Here is an 18,915-nt window from a genome sequence, read left to right as displayed (position 1 = left end):
AAAAGGACTTTATTACCCATTTTAATTTGAGATCTAAAGGCAGAAAATAAAAATTGGGTGGGCATTATTGTCATTTTCCGTTTGGGAGGGGTTGGTGTGGCTATCGATGGAATTAAGGAAATTGGTTGGATTCGGTGAGGAGAGAGGATAAGTCCATGAAATCCATGGAATCCACGGATAGTTGGTTGGATTGTGTGATTCGGTCAGGGGAAATTACATAGAGGGAAATAGAAAGGGAGGAAGGGGTATGATGAGTAGATTTTATATTATATATTTAACTCTATTTTTAATATATTTTAGTTATTATTTTTGAAGAATTTTGATACTTTGAATTGTATTTTTAATATATGATTTTTTATTTTCTCTGGAGCAAAATATGATCAAATTGATGAATTTTGGAGTAATTCCAATTGGAGAACGTTCGTGAGTCACTTGGCTTGATTGTGTCAAAATTTGGAATTTTTCTACCAAGCGGTGATTTTCTGGTAATAGAATAATGGTAATAGAATAAAGGAGCAGTGCACTGGAAAAATGACGTTTTGGGCTTGAATTGCGTTTTTGGAGCCCAAGATGACATCTGATGGGTTCGTGACCTTCTGGAGATGTGTTCAGAACATCCCGATCTTCAAAACAAGCTATTATGGGCTGAATTTGGAGGAAATTGGAGGGTAAAACATGGCTGGACAGTTACTTGGTAGATTTTCCTAGCTTAATTAGGACTTTATTTTTAAAGATATTTTATTATTATTTAGTTTCCTAGTAGGAATAAAAGATTTTGTTTTCTAAGGATTGTGCGATGGTTTTAGGGGGATATTTAGGGGGCGTTTGTTTCACCTCCTTAGGAGGGACTGGACTGGACTGGACTGGACTACAGTCCCATGTTTGATAGGTGTTGGGACTAAGTTAAGTGGGACTAAAGGGGACTCGTGTGGACTACGGGGCTCGCTAGGTAGTCTTAGCGAGACCCCCCAAATACCACCGGATTGCTAAGATCGTTGCTCTGCTCGACTCCTCAGCGCTTTGCTCGATTGCTCACCCTGCTCGACAACCTCACCGGACCATCCCAGGACAACCGTCGCGTCCTCGTAAATCACCGCTCTCATTTCCTTCTTCCTCACTGCCTCGCACATTAAAAAATCCAAAACATCCAACCCCAGATTCGGAGTCCACAACCTTCCACAGCCCACAAACAGAGACAAATTTAACAAAGAAGACAGAATCCAAACAAAAAAACAGCAGCAGAGAAGACAGAATCCAACCCCAGATTTGGAGTCCACAACCTCCGAATTCTGCAAAATGAAGAATCGAGCTTCGTTTTTCTCGTTTGTCCACCGGGTCTTCCTCTTCGATTTGTCCACCGGGTCTTCCTTTTCGATTTGTCCTCCACCGGGTCTTCCTCTTCGTTTTTCTCCTCCTCTGGTGGACAAGCCCGACGATCCCATGAACAAAAACCAGAAAAACGAAGCTCGATTCTTCATTTTGCAGAATTTTTTTGGCAATTAATCAGTTTTGGCAATTAATCAAAAAAAAAGAGGAAAGGGACGGAGAGTGTGGGACGGAGAGAACGAGGAAGAAAATGATGGAGGCTTCCAGAGAGAGGGAGAGTATTATTAGAAGAAAAAAAAGATAGAATTAATTAATATAATATTATTAGATATGAATTAAAAAATATAAAATATTGTAGTTTGTTATTATCCTTCTTTTTAGTCCGACACTGCACCAAACGCTTCACTAAATCAGTCCAGCTTAGTCTAGTCTAAGCCAGTTCAGCTTAGTCCCTGAAGCTAATCCAGTCCGAGATAGTCCGGTGCAACAAACGCACCCTTAAGGTTTTGGCTGGCCCTAGTCTATTTATCTTCTCTTGTATTTGACTTTGGAGACATAGAGAAATTGGTTAGGGTTCTTGAAGATTTTCAGATTTTTATTTTAAAGTGTTTTCATTCTTTTTCTTCATAATAATAATATTTTCTAGGATTTTAATTATAAATATGCGTAACTAATCCGTTTGCTAGGGCAAAGCCTTAAGCCTTAGCATGAATATGTAATTTTTATTTAATTTAATTGCTTATGATTGATTGCATGCACGCTTTGAATTATTGATTACCGTTTTAAACTGTCTAATTGTCTTAATGCTTGATCACATTAAGATATTTAGAAAAGTAATTTGATGCAATTTTGGTCGGAAGATTCCCTGAAATTGACGCTGGCTTCTTGTGGTTAATAATTGTAATTTTACTTAGGATGAACACCACATCTTAAGGGTTGCATGGTTTTTCAAATGATTTTCATAAAACATAATGAGTCTCTCATGTTCATAATTGATCCGAACATCCGAATAGATTGCATGTTAGATATACATTTTATGTTGGAGGTTCCAAGTAGAATCTCTTCTAATTAATGAAACCTTCTTTGTCAACTGAAAGATGGTGAAAAGACAACTTAATTTTTTATCACACAAAAAATATGATGGGCAATAATGTAATTTACAAATCCAAATTTTACTTTTTTTATTGAAGCCTCACCTATATGTGATGTTAAAATACCTCCAATATTATAAATTAAAAAAAAAAACCAAAAACAAAAACCTCCCACCCCCCCCCCCCCCCCCCCCACAACGTTCTCTCTCCCTCTCTCCTTCTCATTTTCTAAAAAAAATGTTTGTCAACTGAAAGATGGTGAAAAGACAGCGTAATTTTCTATCACACAAAAAATATGATGGGCAATAATGTAATTTCACAGATCCAAATTTTACTTTTTTTATTGAAGCCTCACCTATATGTGATGTTAAAATACCTCCAATATTATAAATTAAAAAAAAAAAACCAAAAACAAAAACCTCCCACTCCCTGCCCCCCCCCAACGTTCTCTCTCTCCCTCTCTCCTTCTCATTTTCTAAAAAAAATGTGTTCATACACACAAAGTATGTAGGCAAAAGCTAGTATATATTAGAAAAACCTAACATTCAAAGTGGCATATGTAGATCATAAGTAATTGGTAAAAATACATAGGATTGCTAGGTGATGGTAGAACCCTAGTTCTTTTATAAATGGATATTTACAACTCTTTTCTTTTATAGTATTAATTTTGGGGAATTTAATATTAGTTTTTAATTAAAATTCGTGTTTAATATTACCCAAATTCAAAATCTCCTTTCTCAATTTTTAATTTTAAGTAATTAAATATGAATTGTTTTTACATAAATTATTAAAATAGTCATTGTAGAGAACGACCTTACATGAATATCTATACTACAACATTATTGTACTCTTGCAAGTATTTTGTGTGATTTTAACCTTATTTGTGTAGGTTCCAAAAATCCTATCAGGGCATTTGGTGGATGGTTACAAAGAGAGAATCGATGAGGGCTTTATTGTATTCGGATCAGCTTTATTCCTTCGCTAGAAAATTATGATCTCACAATTGCCTCTAACCATTTATCTGAGAAGCAACATGTTCCCTTTGAGAATGAATTGTTATCCAAAGAACTATTCGGTGAACTGTCCGTTGGGAAAGAAGATCTACACTACGACTAGCTTATTCATCAGTTAAAACACTCCATCTTTGCTCCAAATGTTTGCCCGACGACTGATGTATTAATCTACAAACTCTAGCCATCCTGTAAATCTATTCAGTCAACCCAGTTTGTTGACTAATTTTTCCCTACTAAACTTATATTCTGTCGGTTAAAAAAGGCGAAACCGACGAAATCTTCTCTGTGGGCAAGCCATAAATTCTAGTAGTGCAAGCATAGCATCTGCTCGAATAAGTAGTTCTTAGATGATTCCAAGAACTAAAGGACTTAGCAAGTTTAGATGTATATTTCCTGTCTTTGGGGTTTCTGATAAATGATTGTACTTTACAGATGAATTGTACGTCTCATATATGTTGATTAAGATCTCCCCCTGTTTTTCGTGGCATTGAACTGCTAATCCTTTTTTGTGGTGGTTTCTGTATACTCCAGTACAATTCGTTTCTTTTAGGACTGATTTGAATGCGATTGATTTTGTTCAGTACCTTTCAAATTTCCTGTGTTTTGTTCATTTCATTTAACTCTTAAAATTTTATTTTTTGTAAATGCTAGTCTTATCATATTTTTCATACCATATTTGTATCACTTTTTTAACGGAGATGTGACATACATGTGTTGATAAGCCTTACTTTTATAAATTGATGGTACAAATATGGTAAGTGCAATATTACTCTTTAGTAGAGTAATGTTGGAGAGACTGCATATTTACACCATATTAATATATCATATGATGTGACAAGTGATACATATAACCAACAATCTAACATTTAATGAGATAAACTCATTACAAAACGTGGTATGTACACATCCATATCACAATATGGTACAACAATGTAATATAAACATGTAATCTCTCTAGTATTTTACTTATTTTTTTATTTATATTTGTTATTACACTCAACATCATGCGGGTGAACATATTGAACGCTGAGCAGGCTCCTCGTATAATACCACATAACTACCAAATATGGGTAAATTCCAGCTCCGGCCCATGGGAAGCCCATACTTTGCTTGCACATGAGCTACTTAATGAATTGGAATTAATTGTGGGTTCCTCTAGGTCTTTCTAATATTGTTTACTAATTGTTGCGGCATATCAAGTGACTTTGCATAAAAACTTTCATAACATTGACACGGTTATAACACTATGTATCGTTAATTGTCAATCATGCAACGCAACATGTAAATTCTTTTTACATAATGTTTATGTGATTGGCACGAGAAACTACGTGTGCCATAGAAGTTGGTCTTGAAAGAAATTTTTGATAAGCTAAGTTCATTTGAGCAACACTCATACATGTAATTAACAATTAAAGGCTTTATCATGCTTATATGCACTCAAAAATAAAATTTAACTCATGAAATTTAGAGCCTAGTAGTTGTTAGTCAAAGACTCAACTCAAATTCAAAACAAAAGAGTTGACTTTATACTTTTGTAGATCCTCAAGGATAATCACTTAAAGCTCATTCCTTTACTCATAGCTTCTTGTATCCATGAATATGGATAAACTCTTGCTTCTTGGCTCCATAGATCCATGTTTTGGATGGTTGAAAGGATTTTCCAAAGCAACTAAAGTAGGAGGCTTTTATTTTTTGAAGTAAATTGTAGCACTGATCTTTCAACTAAAGTAGGAGACTTTTATTTTTTAAAGTAAATTGGAGGCTAAATTAAAGAGCAAATATGAAAAATCAAATAAGAAAAATTATATTAAGGGTCCCTCAACTTTAATCTAACTGGAGAAATTGTCAATCAACTTTAACCCAATTGAAGCAATGGTTCATATCTTTAATCCAATTGGGACAATGGTCATTCCAACATAACTCATTTTAACATAATTATGAGAGAGTTGATGAAAATGACTATAGCTATATATTTTGAAGAGTTAATGGATTAATGATAATGAATATTTAGTTAAAAAAATATTTTTTTAATTTAATTAAAATTAAGAGAACATTGATATAATTTATTATATTTTTCAACACCAAAAATGAATGACGAAGAAGATGAGTGTCCATCCCACTGACAAATTTGACTCCCGTGAAATATGTTGCATATTTGTTGCTTACCTTCTTGGTCAAAAAATCTATGCGCTTAATAATTTGGTCAAAAAGGCTATCCTGCCAGCCTAGTGGATAAACGAAGATGTATTCTGTCCTTCCTTTTCCATACCTTCTTCATGCTTTTTTTACTTTTGTGTTGTCAAGGTTAATCTACGTTAACATTTTATATTATTTTTTTATAAAAATAATAAGACAAAAAATAAATATTAATGTGAGTTAATCGTGACCGCACAAAATAAAAAGGTTTGAGGATAAAAGGGTAGACAACCCATCTCGTGGATCAACCACAGCAGCAGCCCACACGGTCTGCTACTTCCTTTGCCCTCACGTCACCCTCACGCCCGCCTCTACCTTCCACGCAATCTCTTGCGTCCCCAACCCCATTCCTTCTACTAGCTCGCCAATTCCTTCCGCGTCACCTCTACACCCCACCTAATATTGTGTTGATTACCCGGTATCCATGAAGTTTCTTCCATCCTCAAAGTACTACTTTTTGTTTAATGTGATTTATCGTTGTGGGAGAGTGCAATAATGCTTATACATTCTTGTACAAATTCGATATCTACTAATATTTATCACCTCTTCACTTTTAACAATTAACAATTTAATCTTTTTATTTATTTTATAGTTTTCAAATCAAACAAAAATATTCATATTGTTTTTTTAATTAAAATTCTAAATAATATTTAGCCGAATAATTAGCTTCAGTTACTAATCAATCCACTTTGTTTGACAAGTTTCCTTATCCCAAACTCAACGCGAAGAGAAAAACTTAAGAGGGTATGGCATGCTTTATGGCAAGATAAGTCTAAATGAAATATATATTCTAATCAAAAGTTTAAAACATACAAAATGCTAACCAGTTGAAGCTCACAACAAATTATAGTGCTCTAATTATTGTCACGGCTTAGAGCTTAAATAGTATAAATAAGAACCGAAATCAAGCTCTTGGTGTGTAGAAATGAGTTAGAATTTAGTAAGTTTAGTGCTCGATTTCCTTCTAGGCTTCTACTGTATCCAAAAATAAATTAAAAAAAAAAACAATAATTGGCATCTAATGCTTAAACAAGGAGTGGAAACAAACTTCTTTTGGTTGGTACCAAAACGAAATAGTTATAAAAATATCCCATAGGTTTGAATCATTACACATTCAATGCGAATGTTACTATACATTTGCATATTACATTTTACTCTAATTCAGCAATTGCTTCTAGCTCTAGGCGTCTTGCATTTCTAGTTGTAGGACCTGTAGGCATGAAGGGATTAGGCGGCACTGTCAAGCTTTCTCCTCCTCCTTCTAATATCTGAACCGCTGTTTTCATGGAAGGACGATCTGACGGGTGCCATTGGATACACCATAGCCCTATAATTGCAAGTTTCCTTGGAATTTTACCATCTTCTTCTTCCCCAGTATGGATTCGTAGGTCATCCCCTTCCTCTAGAAGATTATAAATCCACTGTGGATAGTAAATTTCATTTGTAGTGTTCTCTGTGGTTGAACCAATATTCTTCCTTCCTCCTACCATCTCAAGCAGTAGCATTCCAAAGCTATAGACATCTGCCTTGTAAGACACATTTCCAAAATTCCTGGAGAACACTTCAGGTGCAATGTAGCCCATGGTCCCCCTAGCTGTAGTCATGGACACCAAGCTTTGATCCTTGGAACATAACTTGGCCAAACCAAAATCAGAAATTTTTGGAGTGAAGTTTTGGTCTAGCAAAACATTATGGGGTTTGATGTCGAAATGCAGGATTCGTAGATCGCATCCCTGGTGAAGATATTCAATTCCTTTGGCTATGCCTAGGGCAATATCTTGCAGCTTATCCCAACCAAGAAATGAATTCTTACTATCTGCTGATGAAATGAAATCCTGCAGGGAACCGTTGGGGAAGAACTCGTAAACAAGAGCTCGTATAAATCCATCAGCACAAAATCCAACCAAGCGAGCCACGTTGACGTGGTGGATATGACCCATCGTTCGCACTTCATTTACGAACTCTTCCCCATCTCCCTTGGAACTGTTGAGGACTTTGACAGCAATAAAGAATTCAGAAGAGAGCATTCCTTTGAAGACAGTTCCATAGGCTCCTTCGCCCAACTTGTCCTTGAATTGATTTGTAATCCTCTTAATATCTGCATACGAATACCTGCTTGGTTTGAGTGCTTTGTAATCCTCCAAGAATCTTTCAATTCTTAATTGGCTCTCTTTTTCCTTTCTATCAGCTCTATATACCCGATATGCTGCAATCATCAGTAGAACAAGAAGCAAAGAACCCAGGACTCCACCTGTAACCACTAATTTCCATGTGTTGCCTGTAAAAGAATTGCAAATTAAATTGAGAATGACAATTAATATCCTCAGAAATATGGATCGGACAACATCCTTCAAATAATACTTACTGAGACATAAATATAACGATGTTTAAAATTAGCAATGAATATAATGTTCTCCTTACTTGGTTTGCTCACGTGTTGACATTCAATTTCACTGTTGGTGCCATTGTTCTTCCATTTACACCTCTTTCCCTCTGCTTCACATTCTGTACAATTTGGTTTCGACCATTTGAATTGAAGAACACGGCCATTACCCGCCCAATCGCCAAATGGAACTGATAAAACATCATACATCTTTGAACAAGATTGTAGATTCTGGAAGAAATCTTCTAATTCGTATGTAGAATCAATGGCATAAATTCTGCTGCCAGGGTCGCCGAGGCAGGGGACTTGATACAAATCCATATCTCTTGCAACAGAAGTAGGACAACTGAATAAGGTAAGGTTAAGGTTTCTAAAATTTGACAAGTAGAAGGGAGAGGGTGGCATGGTTGTGATTTCAGCAAGCTTTAGCAGCAGGCAGTTGCTTGGATCATATACTTGGATTTCCTGACGCTTGTAATCTATGTGTTTGACAAATGATTTTATTAGTATTTGCTGCTCATATCCCCCATTGCATTCAAGCCCAGGATTTCCACACTGATGTGTGACGCTGATGCTCAATGGGGATTGGATAGCCGGGCCTTGATCATCGCCACACTTGGATTCCGGGCACACATATTGGCTTGCTCCAACTAGTTTGAAGAAAACCAGTAACAATATGCAAAGGGAAGAGATGAACAATTTCTGCATTTCTAAGCTAATAATAATAAAAATAATGCGCATGGATTTTTCTTTTTGTAATTGAGCAGAGATATATATGTAGTAATTATACATTTATACGGTGCCCTCCATTAACGAAAGAGGTATAGCGAGATAGCATTATAATACACAATTCTGTCTTTTCCATTGACTGACTGTTTCAAACACCATTGCAACTTCACGGAAGGTGATTTAACACCACCTATATTATGAGACTACTTGGTCTTCTCTCTCTCTTTCTCTCTCCATAAGGAAATTAATGGACGCAGGTTCTTAACCTTTAGCAAACTTATGGCGCTAAGGAAAAATATAGCGCCAAGGAGAATGACAGTAGTGGTTTGGTATTGCTATGCTTTTAAAAAAATTGTTTCTACTGTGTGGTGAGAATAATCAGTTCCAAAAAGATTGTCTTTCTTGATCCCAATCATTTGAAAGTTCTATGACAAGGAAACTCTTACTATACCAATGCATGACCATGTCAATAAAATATACAATTGTAACAATAATTTTAATTTTTTTCCTATGTTCCTCCTCAGTATTTGCCATGCCTGTTTGAATGTATGAACAAAGATATATTGTGATATGCAACAAAATTTAAATAATTACGGTATATGTGACTTGTTGTTTTAACCAAAAGTTCTGTATACATGTATAAGCACAAGGTTTTTGAGGCAATGCAACCAAAAAACAAATAAAGCAAAAGTGAACAGATAAAATTACAGGAACAGATCCTTAAATTGCATCCCTCTTTAACTACAAACCTCATTAAACCCACATTGGAAATTTGTTGCACACTTGCCCAATTCGTTGCTTCAATTTGTGGATAGCTGTAATGATGAGGATGATTAAAAGATTTCAGTTTTGATATGATGCCATCGATATGACCTCGGTGTTCACAAATCTTATCTTTTTCTCAGTCGGCGGAAACCCCTGGCGGCTTTTAAGGCTAATGATTTTATGCCGATTACTATGGGCTCGTGGTGGCGACGATAATGATGTGATGGTGACTTTGGCGTGTGGTGGTATCTCCTCTGCCACCCAAGCTCCAAGCTTTTGTTGTCCTATGGGCTCGTGGTGGCGGCGATGATGATGTGATGGTGGCTTTGGCGTGTGGTGGTATGGTACCATGAGATAGTAATTAACGCCAAAATCATCCTATTCAGTCTTGGCTATTGTTAACCTTCAAAAGCAAAATATTTATAACAAAGACCTAGCAGCAAAATCCATAAAAAAAACTGAAAATTGTGTCACAGATCCAACCAACACACAATTCAATCGGAAGAAAGAAAACAAGCACAACAAACTTATGACTATCAGAAAATAAAAATAATTAGCAAAAATTCACAATTGGCTTAAAGAGTATACCCGAAAAGCTAAAATAATTCAAGAAAGAAGATATTAGGCCATCTCTAACCGAAGGGTCCAGAGGGCCAGAGGGCCGAAAATAGCCCTAAAACCGTCTCCAACCGAGGGCTAGGGCCAGAGGGCTCTGGAATCTGGGAGGGCCCCACGGGATCGGAGAGGGCTGGAGGGTTGGCTATTTTTTTTAATGCTTTCCTATTGCTGTCGGTTATAACCGACAGCATTAAAGAGATTATTTTTTTTTAATAGTTTGAAATGTTTTTTAATATAACAGCTAGTCGTTGCAACTAGCCGTTGGGTTTTTTTTTTTTTTAAACATTTTTTTCTTCTATAAATATGGTGAAGTTCTTTCAATTCTTCACTTCATTTGCAATATTTCCTTCTTCAATATTTTTCAATATATTTCTCAATATTTCCTTCAATATATTTTTTAATATTTCCTTCATCTATAATATTTGTTTCAATTTTTCAATATTTCCTTCAATATATTTTCCAATATTTCCTTCATCTATAATATTTGTTTCAATTTTTCAATATTTCCTTCATCTATAATATTTCTTCACTTCATTTGCAATATTTCCTTCATCTATAATATTTGTTTCAATTTTTCAATATTTCCTTCAATATATTTTCCAATATTTCCTTCATCTATATATTTGTTTCAATTTTTCAATATTTCCTTCATCTATAATATTTCTTCACTTCATTTGCAATATTTCCTTCATCTATAATATTTGTTTCAATTTTTCAATATTTCCTTCATCTATAATATTTCTTCACTTCATTTGCAATATTTCCTTCATTTTTTTTCAAAAAAAAATGGCCTCATTTGCAATGAAAGGTAGAGCTTGGACCCGAAAAGAAGATGAAGCTCTTTGCAAGGCTTATAGATGGATCTCAGAAGATAGTGTGAGGGGGATTTCTCAAACAAGTGAAGGTGTTTGGACTCGTGTCTCCAAAAAATACTTAGAGTTCTACGAAGGCACCATTCCACCGAATACCCGAAACCACGAAAGTTGTTCTTCAAGATGGAAGAAACATCTTCATCCAAGTTTGAATAAATGGCATCAAGCACTATTAGCAGCAGCAAATAGACATGAAAGCGGCGCAAATTACTATGACGAAGTTAGTGTTTTTACAGTTTATTTTAAATGTTTAATTATATTACATTAATTTCGTGAATTAATTTCCTAAAATTTTTTTAATTATATTTTCTAGGTACACCAAGCGGAGGAATTGTATATGGAGGGCAGCTCAAAACCCTTTCAGTTTCACGGTTGTTGGGAAATTTGTAAAGGGTGAGTGTTATTTGAAGATCCACCTCAACATAGAGTGGATCCTTTGGAAGCTGCATCCCCATCTGTAGATATGAATGAAGATGGATCTCCTACCATTCAACGAACAAGGGTTGAAAATCCGACTCCGTCCGAAAGTTCTTTACCTAGGGCTATGGGACGAAACAAGGCCCAAAGGTTGAGGGAAAATGGCAAGGTAAATGCTGATTACGCCGCTCAACATGAAGTGGCGGCCTCATTTCGATTACTGGTGGAGCAAAATGCCCGTGAGGCGGAAGAAAGGAAGTGTAGACATGAAGAGCGAGCCAAACAAATACAAGAAGAGATGGATGATAAGAATATGGAAATGAACACTTCGAATTACACTCCAATGAGTAAGACCTATTTTGATAGAAAAAAAAAAAGAAATTATGGCTTGGCGGCAATTGTTTACCTCTGACTATACTCCTACAATGGCGGATGATGAAGATGATATTGATTATGGATATTAAATTTAAGTCGTTGTAATTTTTAAATTTAAGTTAATGTTGTTTTTAAATTTAATTTGTAGTGTTTAAATATAAGTTGTTGTTTTTAAATTTAAGTTGTTGTAGTTTTTAAATTTAAATAATAAATTATGTTTGACCCTATGACCCTTTGGCCCTCGGTTGGAGATGATTTTTTGTGACAGGGCTAAAACGAGCCCTTTGGCCCTCTGGCCCTCGGTTGGAGACGGAGGCAAATATGGCCCTGTACTGTTCATTAAAATATTAATATCTTGGGGAATCTTGGAGGGCCAGAGGGCTCAAACGAGCCCTCTGGCCAGCCCTCGGTTAGAGATGGCCTTAGAGGCGCTGACCTCTAACAAAAGCAAGAAGATGATGCATGAGCCGAAAATCTCTTTGAAGATTGGAGAGTTAGTAGAGTGAAAGATGCAGCCCTAAACCCTTATCAGGTTTTATCATGAAGTTTTGGTGCCCTAATTGTAAAGGTTGGCGCTTGCAAGATTTTCCTACATATGAATTTGTGATTCTCGTCGTAGTTGGAATTGTGAAATTACACCTATTTAGATGAAATTAAAATCGGAAAATCTTCATCCCCTATTTCAACTTTTTCCCCTTAGAATTTGCCTTTTTCTCTCGCTACAAGTGCCAAACAAGGGAAAATTGCTTTCCCATCCCTAAATTTTCGAGTTTAAATGAAATTTCGAGTGTTTTTTTACCATATCTAAACAGAGTGTTAGGGTTTGTTTGGGTGAGGAAATTACCAAATTCTAAAGGTATTTAGGCATAGTTATGAAGAAACGGATCTCAAAAAGTTATATTTAAGATATTAGAAATGTACCACATGAGCATTACAAATGGCACATGAAATAAATTTGCAAATGACTACTTGAAAGGAGTTAATATTATGTACATTGGTGTGTATGCATCTAGAAATATGCATATACATTTTACGTAATGACTATAAGATAAAAAAAGGAAATTAGCTCTAGATCTGCATATGAAACTTCCTGAGTGTTTGAATCTATTTGGATAAATTTTGTCACGACATTGACAGTGTTCATCTTCTCTGGTTATCAAAAATCTTACCGTACGTCTTAGTCTAACAATCCGGTACATGTATTAGTAAGCCTCATTCCTTTGCACACATTTGTCGTTCCACTTTGGCATGGATTAGGCAGGTTGGAGTTTTCACTCATGATCATGTACGTGGTATTTTGGATAAACAACTCTTAATCTCTCTTCGAATCTCGGCTGAGTCTTGTAAAGCTCATTCCATATTTCACGTTCCTTGGCATCCCCCTTCATTTTCCTGGGTCAAAGTGAATACGGAAAACCTCGCTAAAGGTAACCCAGGTCCTGCAGCTTGTGGTGGGGTTTTTCGAGATTCTGCGGGTTATTTTCTTAGGGATTTCTCCTTGAGCTTGGGACATCATACTTCTTTATATGCGGAGCTTCATGCGGTCATCCTTGCTGTGGAGTTGGCTGACGCGCATGCTTGGCAAAATTTATGGATTGAAAGTGACTCTTCTAGTGTGATTTATTGTTTTGCTTCTACTTCTTTTTCTCCTCCTTGGCTACTCCAGACACGATGGAAAAAAAAAATGTATTTCTTGTTCTCATACATTCAGAAAAGGGAATGCAGTTGTTGCGAAGGTTGGATGGGGTGGAGCCTGGGTGTTGGTACGAATGCCGTATTGAGGATCGTGGTGCATATGGGGTTTGGAATTATGTTGCTTCTACGGTTTTGGAATTGGGATGGTTAACTAATTTTTATCATTTTTTTGTTGAGGTGTGTGTTTGTGTGTATATATATATATTCTAATAGATAAAATCTAAAAGAATTTAGAGATATATAAAAGGTTATATTAGGAATAAGGGTGGGTGGGAAAATAGAGTTTTTTATTTTTAATTTTTTATGATGGGTGAGATTATAATGTGGGTGGAAAAATAAGACAATAGGGCGAGACTAATGACACTTAAAAAAATATTAGTAACAACTTGTTTTCCGATATTATCTTATTAGAGGGCCAAAGGAGATCGAAGCAACTTGTTCACTAACTCACATCAATATCAATATTCATGTTCATCTTCATTTCTCAACAAACTCACATCAATTAGAAGCCTCACCACTTAGAAACTTAAGACTTCTTTCTTTGTCATATATAGTTATGTAGAAATTTCATCCCATATTCCATTTGGAAACTTGCACTCTCTTCCCCAAAGAGTTGGAAGTAAATAAAATACTATGACTTTTCTTCTAATCAAGTAGCGTGTACCACTTAGAAAATGAGGTTTTCTTCTAATAAATGTCTCATCTCCCTCTAATGTAGTTTTTCGTGGCGTGGCAAACTCATAATCCCTTTCCAAATCGTTGAAATTTCATTAGTTCAACTTTTACGCCTCATGCTCATTTTCCTTAGAAATTTAATAAAAGAAGAATAATCCTTTGGACAACACACATAATTCCAAAAAATTGGATAGCAAATGAAAAGAGAGTTTTCATTCTTGGACTGATTTCCTTGAGTGTTGAGTACCCAGCATCCACGTCCACTTCAATGATTTCAATCTCTCAGTATTAGTTTTGTTTTGCTCTGTTCAAGGTTCATATGGTTTCATCTAATTCAAATTCCAAGAAAAGTTTGGCCGAGCGTGAAAGATTCAATCTCTCAGTATTACGAGTTGAGGACTTTGACAACAATAAGGAATTCAAAAGAGAGCATTCCTTTGAAGACAATTCCATAGGCTCTTTCAATTCTTAATCGATTCTCTTTTTCCTTTCTATCAGCGCTATACGTCCGATATGCTGCAATCTCGAGTAGTGAAAGAAGTAAAGAAACATCTCTAAAATAAATGTCCATTCACACCTCCGACTAGCCCTCCCTGGAGGAGCCTTGTCTTTGTCACTCTGGTAAGGTCTGTACCTAAATCGAATCACAATAATGTTACGTCCCGAACTCCGAGATATGATACAACATTAATAATAGAATTTTATGGAATAATTTTCATTGTATTACTTCCTTGAAATATATACAAATACAATCCTTGTTATATATGGAAACAATAATAAATAGGAAGTTTTAACGAAAAATCCACGGTACCGTTCACTTTAACGAAAAACCACATTTTTACACTAAAAAATCAAACCTGGTACTATTCATTTTACCCTTTATTTTGTTTTTATTATTAAAACTCAAAGTTTTTAAGTTCTTTTCATTAGTTTTCCTTAATAAATAAAGGACACAACAATTAAAACTTCCTAATAAAGGACTCCTAATATTTACAATATATTTACATACTTATTTTTAATGACTCACGTTTACACTCCCCTCAAGTTGGTGCATAAATATCACACACACTACTAGAATTTGGCTCATAGGACACCATTTTTTTCACACCCTTTGCAATTGGTGGCCATAGATGTAAAGTTGCTACTCTTACTATTTTTTGGTGGCTTTACCATGGGATGCCGCTGACGTTGGTGGCCTTCAACATTGAGCCACCAATGATTGGTGGTTGTTAAATATCTTTATTTCTTAAAATTTCTTTCCTTCTACTTTTTAATTTCATTATGTATTTTGTTATTTATTTTGTTGGGAACGTACTGGTTAATTTTTTTGTTTTTAAAGCTGGGATATATATTTGCTTATCAGGACCTACGGATGCACGTCCAATACAAAAGGGAGACAGAGCCAAAACTGATAGGAGCATATTTATGCGACTGAGTTAGCTTGTTCTCATGCATTTATGTTGTTATTTCTTAGTTGTTTTAGTGTTTAAAGTCATTTTCGTGCAATTTCAGGTTCTAAGGACAACGTAGGCAAAAATGTGCATTTTGAAGCCCTTTGGAGCAGTTTTGGGCTTGGAATAAATAACACATCCTTGGAGCTAAGTAGATGGACGAAATTGAAGACTAAAGAGGCTAGGAATGTGTTAAAGAGAAAGAATAATTAATTTAAAAAGGACAAAGAGCTCAGCAACCAAAGAAGAAACATGAGTCAAGATTACCTTATTTTGATTTAATCTTTCCTAATCCTCAATGTCCCTAAGTTCCAACAACATTCCTTGTCTATTTCATTCACTCATTGCCTTGCACCACCCTTGTTCCCTCCATCATTCCAAATTTCTTGCATCAATCATCACTCCACCTTAACCCTTGACTCATTTCTACACCATTCCACCTCACTTTCCTTTCTCTACCATGTGCACAATCATTCATGTTCCCTACTTGCGTTCATTGTTGCAACACCACTCCATTTTATCCCTCATGCTTTGCATCATTACTTCACTTTCACCTTTGAATCATTTCAACACCACTCCATTTTACCCATGCTTTGCATCATTACTTCACTTTCACCCTTGAATCATTTCAACACCACTCTATTTTACCCATGCTTTGCATCATTACTTCACTTTCACCCTTGAATCATTGCACACACACTTCATGTCCCCCTCCATTGCCTTGCACTTCCTCTATAAAAGGAAGTGTGTGTAACATAAATTTAGTGCATATTTTGTTAGATCATTCACTCCCATTTCAACACAACCTTCATCCAAACACATCCATTCATCTTTACATTCATTCCTCCATACAAACAAACCTTCAAACACTCACCAACACCTTGTGCCGTAGCAAAGGAAGGAAAGGAAAGTGCTTGGACGTGCTTGCTGTCAACTTGGATCATTGGAGCGTTTAGGTGTTTTCTTTCTTTTGTTTCCAATGTTTAAATTCATTTTCTTTCGTTTTGTTGTGAACATGAGTGGCTAAACCCCTCTTGGCTAGGGGTGATTTCAAAGCCATGATTATGTGTACAATATGATTTGATAAATTCCAATTATGAATTCTTGAATCATGAATGCAATTGGCTTAACTGTTTGATTGATAACTTATTTGTATTTGTTGATTAAGGGTCGACACTTAATTGGCATGCATAAATCCGATGCTAGAGTATAAGAAAGTTTCACATAATTGTTTCAAACTTATATTCACAAGTAGTGGAGGTCGCTTATAAACGATCGCGTTAAGTTTAATTCCTAGCATGAGTGACATGATGTCATAGTTGCAAGTGCTTTGTCAATGCTTATGATTTTCATTAAACGTAATGATCTTTGATTGTATCTCTATTATGATGTCATGTAGGGAACTTTTGAAAAATGTTTTGGGTTGTCGAATGATGTCATCCAATCCAATAAAACAAGGAAAATCTGAGGGTTAACTAGTGATGTCACAGTTAATTTGGAGCATTGTCGTTCATAATTCAATGAAGTAGTAACTAGAAATCGAGTTGTTTGCATACATGTCATGTGTGGAGAAAAATCCTCTAGCTATCCCATTATCCATCTAATTTCCTAAATTTATTTTCAAACCTGTTTTTAAGTTACAATTTGTTTTGTTATTCTAAGTTCGTCCAAATCAAACCCCCCATTACTTTCTTGTTTCAAATTCTTTTAAACTTGTTTTGTTTGTGTTTTAAGTGTTTTGAGTCAAGTCCAAACTTAATTTTCGTCCAAAATTGTGTTTAGTGTCAGAAACTGCCTAGTTGGTGTTTTTAGGCAGTTTTGAGTCTTCTTAGCTTATGTTGAGTCTTGTGAACTAGTTTTGAGTATTTTGAATCTATCCTAAAGCTTTTAAGTTTGTTTTTGTGTCTTTGAGTCAGTTTAGAGTAAATTAGCAATCCCTCCTAATCCCCGGCCTAGAACGATCCCTACTTATACTTATACTACAATTGTCAAAAGAAGGTTAAACTTGTGTGTTAAGATAATTTTCGCATCAAAAACTCATAAAAGGACAGAGCCTTGGACCCTAATCGCATATCTCGGTCATTATTGCATCAGTGATGAAGTCGGGCGGTTCCTCGAACCAGTCGCAGTCTCAGGATGCGGACAGGGCATAGTGGACAAGATTGTTAGTGGCTTCGTTTTGTTGGCGACTGGCGTGGGCAACGGAACTCGGCTCCCACGTTGCTGGGTATTTTCTTCGCATACCTTGCCCTTTCAATTTCTCAACAGATTAAGCTCCTCGATTCATTATTTATTATCAGTTGGGTTTCTTACAATCAATTTGGGGCTTGCAACACATCGAATTGATTTTAGGGAGTAAAAACAGGTAATTTTGTGTTTCTCATATTCAATATTCAACATTTTTTAGACCAAACTATTCAATTTGTTTATTAAGTCTTCGATTATGTTGGAGTTTTTTATTAGTTTAGTTTGAAGTGCTTCTTCTATCTGTTCACGTTGGATCAAACTGGAAACCATACAGGGTTGCTTATTATTGTTATTGCAAATATAAGCTAGGAGTTATTGGTTGGTGTATAAATATAAGAATCTCTGTACTGTTTCCACAACAACACGAGTTAGGCAAATCGCAACTACATTTTTTTAAACAAACCACTATCCTTACAGCCTGTAGAAACTGAAAGAAAATGGGTATAAGTAGAACTATCTATGTAAAGTTCCACTCTTGGTTAAGCTTATGCTATAAGGATATCACATTTTGTGCTTATGTTCTGTAAACAGCGTAAACACAAAAATGGACTTTGGTAGAGAAAGTTTGGTTTACATTAACATGGCTATGAACGAACTTGCATATGATATTTTATGTGTTTTTTAGTTTTGGTATGAGTTAAAGCTGATACCTACGACCCTTGCATGAATGCTAATAGTTAAGCTACATTCCATGCTTCGTTATGTGGTCTACAACTTCAAAACAATGTAATTATTAGTGGACGAGGAAGCGACATGGCCTCTATAGGACAACTCCCTGCTGTTTACGTACATGCATCTATGTTGTCTCGTAAATTAGGACCAGCCTCTGCGATTTCCCCTCATGAGAGCTTTTGCACTGCTCTCTAACAGCTACAAATAATAATCAAAGAGCGGTAAAGTAGTCCTTCATATCCCTCTCTAACTTCAAGGAGGCATTTATTGGCACGAAAACATTCTCTTTATCATTGAATGTTGGGGTCTCCATTTTGTTGCGCTCAATTGAGACAGTAGTCTAAGCAGTACAATTTTGGGGCGTACTTTGGAACCCAGTTTTTGTCATGA

The 18,915-nt window shown here is 35.7% G+C and overlaps 1 protein-coding gene across 4 annotated transcripts in view; it reads right to left on the bottom strand.

The window, feature by feature from the left end:
• LOC126612227 (rust resistance kinase Lr10-like) overlaps positions 1-18,915 on the bottom strand; it is a 145,974-nt gene that overhangs the window by 48,983 nt on the left and 78,076 nt on the right. Inside the window, exons 2-3 of one of the 4 annotated variants that reach the window (XM_050280620.1) lie at positions 8,048-8,364; positions 7,739-7,904 (exon numbers count right to left, since the gene is read on the bottom strand). In XM_050280620.1, the coding sequence (XP_050136577.1) occupies positions 7,739-7,904; positions 8,048-8,364 (483 nt within the window). Of the gene's footprint in view, positions 1-7,193; positions 7,905-8,047; positions 9,518-18,915 lie in introns of those variants that run through there. The other 3 variants (XM_050280608.1, XM_050280598.1, XM_050280625.1) reach the window with 3 other exon arrangements.

Source organism: Malus sylvestris, chromosome 2, assembly GCF_916048215.2.
Source record: "Malus sylvestris chromosome 2, drMalSylv7.2, whole genome shotgun sequence".
NCBI lineage: Eukaryota > Viridiplantae > Streptophyta > Magnoliopsida > Rosales > Rosaceae > Malus > Malus sylvestris.
This window is presented reverse-complemented; position numbering and strand designations above follow the sequence as displayed.